This window comes from Indicator indicator, chromosome 35 (assembly GCF_027791375.1).
Source record: "Indicator indicator isolate 239-I01 chromosome 35, UM_Iind_1.1, whole genome shotgun sequence".
In the NCBI taxonomy this organism is placed as follows: domain Eukaryota; kingdom Metazoa; phylum Chordata; class Aves; order Piciformes; family Indicatoridae; genus Indicator; species Indicator indicator.
The window spans coordinates 356,145-362,486 of NC_072044.1; the positions used below are offsets into that span (position 1 = coordinate 356,145).

Here is a 6,342-nt window from a genome sequence, read left to right on the forward strand (position 1 = left end):
CTCAGAATGTTTGGCCCAGGAAGGGAGTACAACTTCACCAGGCCAAACGAGAAGGGGGAGTATGAAATCGCGGAGGGGATCAGCTCCGCCGTGTTCCGCACCGTGCTGGTAAGGAGACCTGTGACAGCCTGGCACAAACAAACCCAGCCCCCAAACCTGGTTGTCACATGTGCAGGACTGAGCCAGCCCCCAGGCAGCTGCACACCCCTCCCTGGGACCTTCTTTTCTTGTTGCTTTGAAAAAGCAATTGGCAAAAAAGGAAAAAAATATCATAGAAGGCTAGAATGGTTTGGAAGGGTCCTTAAGGATCACCCAGTTCCAACCCCCTGCCGTGGGCAGGGGCACCTCCCACCAGCACAGGTTGCTCAAGGCCTCATCCAGACTGGCTTTTGAACACTTCCAGAGCTGGAGCCTCCACATCTTCTCTGAACAGCCTCTTCCAGTGCCTTACCACACTCATAGGGAAGAACTTTTTTTTCCTAATGTCCAATCTAAATCCAGCTGCTTCCAGCCTGAAGCCATCACCCCTTGTCCTGTCACTCCAGGCCTTTGTCCTTCCCCAGCTCTCCTGTAGCCCCCTTCATATCCTGGAAGACTGCCCTAAGGTGTCCCTGGAGCCTTCTCTTCTCCAGGCTGAACAGCCCCAACTCTTCCAGCCCTGCCAGCATTGCTGTGGCCTCCTCTGGCCCTGCTCCAGCAGCTCCCTGTCTGTGCTGTGCTGAGGGCTCCAGAGCTGCCCCAGCACTGCAGGGGAGGTCTCAGCAGAGCACAGCAGAGGGGCAGAATCCCCTCCCTGCCCCTGCTGCCCACACTGATGGGGATCAGCCCAGGCTGAGGCTCAGTGCCAGCTCCTGTCCAGCTTTGCACCCCCAGCTCCCCCAAGTCCTTCTCCTCAGCACTGCTCTCCATTCATTCTCCACCCAGCCTGGATTTGCTCTTGGTATTGTCCCAACCCAGGTGCAGGACCTCACACTTGACTTTGAACTGCATGAGGTTGGCTTGGGCCCAGCCTGTCCAGGTCCCCCTGGATGGATCCCAGCCTGTCCAGGTCCCTCTGGATGGATCCCTTCCCTCCAGCATGTCAACCACACCACTCAGCTTGGTGTCATCAGCAAACCTGCTGGGGGTGCCTCCATCCCACTGTCCATGCTGCCCACAAAGATGTTAAACAACCCTTTGGTCCCAGTGCTGAGCCCTGAGGAGCACTACTCATTGCCTCTTTCCACTTGGCCATGGAGCCACTGACCATCACCCTTTGAGTGCAGCCATGGTTAATAGCAGACTGTGGTGGAAGTCAACATTTCAGCTAATTGCTCATGTTGGCCTTTACCTTTCTTGAGTCATGTTTGTGTTCCTGACCTCATGGTTGCACATAAATGCATCTGAGATGTTATGAAACCCTCTGCCATGGGAAAGGTTCCCACTGGAGCTCACCGTTCATCAGAGCTGGAAAGAGATTTGGATTCTCAGACAGGCAGGGCTGGCTTTACTGTTCACAGAGCTGAAGATAGCCTCTGGAACTCTCAGATGTTGGTTAACCAAACAAAAGAACTAATTAAAAATAAACAGAGTCCAAGGTAGTCTTAATTTAGCTCTCCTAAACCTCTCCTTTTCTTTGCAGGACTATTACAAGACAGGAATCATTAACTGCCCTGATGGGATTTCCATCCCAGACCTGAGGGACACCTGTGATTACCTCTGCATAAACTTTGATTTCAACACAATCAAATGTCAAGATTTAAGTAAGTGTGGAGCGAAATTGGCTCTCAGGAGCTCACCTGCCTGGTGCTGAGCACTCTGATCCTGGTTCAGTGCAGTTCTCATAGAATGGGTTGGGTTGGAAGGGACTTCTAAAAGTCATCTACTACAAGGACATCCTCCCCTAGATCAGGTTGGCAGAGCCTTGTTGAGCCTGGCCTTGAATATCTCCAGGGATGGAGCCTCAACCACCTCCCTGGGCAGCCTGTTGCAGTGTTCCAGCACCCTCGTGGTGCAGAACTTGTTCCTCACATCCACTCTAACTCTGCTCTTCTCTAATTTCAAACCATTGCCCCTCATCCTATCCTTGCAGGCCTCTGTAACTGTGTGCTTTGCTTTAAGCATGCAGCTGTGGACTCCTCTAGATCCCAGTGAATTCCTTGCATTTAAACAGCTCCTTTTTTCTTGTGTCAGTCCAAGGTGGAGTGATTGAATCCCACAGAACTCAGACCCCAGGCTCAAAAAAATAAAACCCAAAAAGACAAATTGAAATCCTAAACCTTTCAGTCTCCTCTTGTAGCAGAGGCTGAGAAGAGCAGTTAGAGCCAAAGCTGAAAGCAGAGTTGTAACTCTGCTCACAGTTCTGTGATTCTGTGACTCCTATCTAAACTGTACCAGAGACTCCTGAATAATTTAATCTGCTGGATGATGAACAGAGCAAGAACCAAAGATACCAAAGCTGGAAAGCAGTAGAGACTTCCTGGTCATGAAGGGATCCAACTGGGAGCAGCTTATTGGTGGATAAACTGGTAAAAAAAAAAAAAAAAAAGTGCTTTTAATATAGGCAAATCTGTGCTGAAATGAGCTCTGTGGTGTCACAGCACAGGCCTGGAGTGGAGCTTCCTGCCCTGTCCTCTGCTGAATGATGGCACAGAAGGCAGAAAAAAGTTGTTTCATGGCCAGGTTGTTGCTGGGGATTCACCTCAGGGGGGGGATTCACCTTCAGGGTATCCTCCTGAATGAAGGACTCAGTTCTGTTAGTGTCCTGCTGCACTGATTGGGGCTTGCAAAGGGTGATGCAAAGGTTCTCCACTGTCATTTGCAGCCCATTTGCACTGCAGGCTCCTGCAGCTGATTAGGCCACAGCTGGAGGCTGTTGGTGGATCTGAACATGAGGAGGTTGTGTGAGGAAGAGTGCAGGCTGTGCTCCTGAGTGTCTCTGGCACACACAGGCACAAAGCTCACCCTGTGGTTCCTGTCTCCTTAGGTGCTCTGTTGCATGAGCTCTCCAACGATGGTGCTCACAAGCAGTTTGACAGCTACCTGGAGGAGCTGATCCTGCCTATAATGGTGGACAGTGCCAGGAAAGGGGAGAGGGAGTGCCACATCGTGGTGCTGACAGATGAAGACACAGTGGACTGGGATGAAGATCATCCCCCTCCAATGGGAGAGGAGTACTCACAGAGTAAGTGCTCTGCACTGGGGCTCCCTTCAGCACCATCTGGCTGTAAGGGAAGGGTCCAACAGCAGCCTTCCTCCAGGAGGAGGTGCTGGCACCGGGAGTGCTGTGTGGTCCCTTCCTCTGGACTGGGGGCTGCTGGAGGCAGGGTGCTTAGAGCCTTGCTCTGACCCCTGCACGGGCACTGGCAGCACTCACTGGGCCTTTTCCTTCTGTCTGCTGCCTCTTCCTCAGCCTTTTCCTGGCTCCCTAGTCAGTGAATCTTCTGCTCATGAACCCCTCCCCATCCAGCCTGTGATCTGCATCACTAGCCCCCAGCAAGGAAGTGCAGCTAATCCCAGCAGGGTTGGAAGGGAGCTCTGGAGCTCAGCCAGTCCAACCCTCCTGCTCCAGCAGGGCACCCACAGCAGCTTGCCCAGAGGCACAATGCCCAGGGTGGGTTGGAAGCTCTCCACACAGGAAGACTCCACAACCTCTCTGGGCAGCCTGCTCCAGGCCTCCAGCACCCTCACACCAAAGAAGTTTCTCCTCCTGCTCAGGTGGAACCTCCTGGGTGCCAGTGTGTGCCCCTGTCCCTGGGTGCCACTGACAGGAGTCTGCCCCCAGCCTCTTGCCCCCCACAGCTCCTTTGTCTCTTGCTGAGCATTGCTCAGCTCCCCTCTGGGGCTGCTCTTCTGCAGGCTCTCAGCCCCAGGGCTCTCAGCCTTTGCTCCCCAGAGCTGCTGCAGGCCCCTCAGCAGCTTTATGGCCCTCAGTTGGACTCTGTCTAGCAGTTCCCTGTCTCTCTTGAAGTGGGAAGCCAGGAACTGGACCCAGGACTCCATCTGTGGCCTCACTGGGGCAGAGTAGAGGGTGAGGAGAACCTCCCTGGTCCTGCTGGCCACACTCTCCTTCATGCCCCTAGGACACCATTGACCTTCTCGGCCACCAGGGTTCGTCGCTGGCTCCTCCCAGCAATGAGAACAGGCACCTGAAGTACTGCTTGAAAACCAGACCTGCTTTTTGAGCATGTCAAGAGCAGGGAGCAGCTGCTGACCCCCCCCCCCTCCCCTCTGTGTCTCTCCAGTCCTTTACAGCTCCAAGCTCTACAGGTTCTTCAAGTACATCGAGAACCGGGACGTGGCCAAGGCGGTGCTGAAGGAGCGGGGCCTGAAGAACATCCGCATCGGCATCGAGGGTGAGGGCTGCCCACAGCCACCCCCCAGTGCTGCAGGCTGGGGACAGACTGCCTGCAGAGCAGCCAGGCAGAGAGGGACCTGGGGGTGCTGGGTGACAGCAGCTGAACAGGAGCCAGCGCTGTGCCCAGGTGGCCAAAAAGGCCAATGGCCTGCATCAGGAATGGTGTGGACAGCGGGAGCAGGGAACTCATCCTGCCCTGTGCTCAGTACTGGTTAGGCCAGAGAAGAGGAGGCTCAAGGGGGAGGCCTTACTGCTCTCTACAACTACCTGAAGGGAGGTTGTAGCCAGGTGGGGGTTGGTCTCTTCTCCCAGGCAAGCAGTGACAGAGCAAGAGGACACAGTCCAATCCAAACTTCTGCCCACAGAACCCTCCCTACAATCCAATCCAAACCTCTGCCCACAGAACCCTTCCTATAATCCAATCATAGAATCAGGCAGGGTTGGAAGGGACCACAAGGCTCAGCCAGTCCCAACCCCCCTACCATGGGCAGGGACACCTCCCACTGGCTCAGGCTGGCCAGAGCCTCATCCAGACTGACCTTAAACACCTCCAGGGATGGAGCCTCAACCACCTCCCTGGACAACCCATTCCAGGCTCTCACCACTCTCATGGGGAAGAACTTCTTCCTTCAATCCAATCCAAACTTCTGCCCACAGAACCTTTCCTACAATCCAGTCCAATCCAAACCTCTGCCCACAGAACCCTTCCTACAATCCAATCCAAACCTCTGCCCACAGAACCCTTCCTACCATCCAATCCAAACCTCTGCCCACAGAACCTTTCCTACAATCCAATCCAAACCTCTGCCCACAGAACCTTTCCTACAATCCAATCCAAACCTCTGCCCACAGAACCTTTCCTACAATCCAATCCAAACCTCTGCCCACAGAACCTTTCCTACAATCCAATCCAAACCTCTGCCCACAGAACCTTTCCTACAATCCAATCCAATCCACACCTCTGCCCCCAAAGCCCCTCCTGCCTGGCCGACTCAGGGTGCTGCAGGCCAGAGGGCTGTGCTGCAGTGCCACTGAGTGGCTGTGTCGTGTTTCCAGGGTATCCCACGTGCAAGGAGAAGGTGAAGAGGAGGCCTGGAGGCCGCTCAGAGGTGATCTACAACTATGTGCAGAGGCCCTTCATCCAGATGTCCTGGGAGAAGGAGGAGGGCAAGAGCCGCCACGTCGACTTCCAGTGCGTGCGGAGCAAATCCCTGACCAACCTGGTGACAGTGGGGGATGATGTCTCAGAGGACCACGAGGTTATCATGCATCACCCCCCACAGGTGGATGAACTCGACAGGCTCAATGCCCCCTTCTCCCAAATGGCTGTTAACGACCTGCCAGATTAGTGGTGGCTCCCAGGGGGTTTGTCCTGCTTTGAGGTGGGGACCTCTCAGCAAGGGAGACTCTGCCCCAGGTGCTTTCTCCTCCTTCCTGCTCTCACTGCAGTCTCATATTCCAAGCATGTCAATAAAGGGCAACACTTCATAGTCTTAAATTGTGCAATCCAAAGTGACATCTCCTCAAAGACAAAGGAACTCTGCTGCTTGGTTCTACTCCAAAGGCTTCCAAGGTTGCTGGGTGCTGAGTATTTTCCCTATGCTTCCAAAAGAGGAGCAGAAAGAAGCCTTCAGGAACGTCCTGGGTTGCCAATGAGAGAGAGGAGATCCTGAGCCTGTCAAGACAAAAGCTTTTCCTTCACCATTTGGAACACTTAGCTTTGCTTTTGTGATAATCAAGCTACAAAGGACCCAACATCAAAGCAGGACAGATGCTGCTCTTTCATCAACCAGCAGAAATGTAGCACAGTTGGCAACAGCAAAAAAGGAAAAAAAAAAAAACAAAACACCCAAACAAAACAAAACACAAAAATCCTTGAGTGTGGAGGAATGACAGCAGAATCCTGAGCCTGGAGGAACCTGTTTACACTGCCACCTGGCTGTGCAGCCAGCAGCTTCTGCTGCTCCCTTGGGGAAGGATCAACCCCTTCAATGGGAAGCAGGAAT

The 6,342-nt window shown here is 53.6% G+C and overlaps 1 protein-coding gene across 1 annotated transcript in view; it reads left to right on the plus strand.

The window, feature by feature from the left end:
• Positions 1-6,137, plus strand: part of KCTD20 (potassium channel tetramerization domain containing 20) — a 36,109-nt gene extending 29,972 nt beyond the window's left edge. The window contains exons 5-9 of the mRNA XM_054395761.1: positions 6-108; positions 1,622-1,742; positions 2,966-3,163; positions 4,224-4,334; positions 5,393-6,137. Of these exons, the coding sequence (XP_054251736.1) occupies positions 6-108; positions 1,622-1,742; positions 2,966-3,163; positions 4,224-4,334; positions 5,393-5,685 (826 nt within the window). The 3' untranslated portion in view covers positions 5,686-6,137. The remainder of the gene's footprint in view (positions 1-5; positions 109-1,621; positions 1,743-2,965; positions 3,164-4,223; positions 4,335-5,392) is intronic.
• Positions 6,138-6,342: the final 205 nt, after the last annotated feature.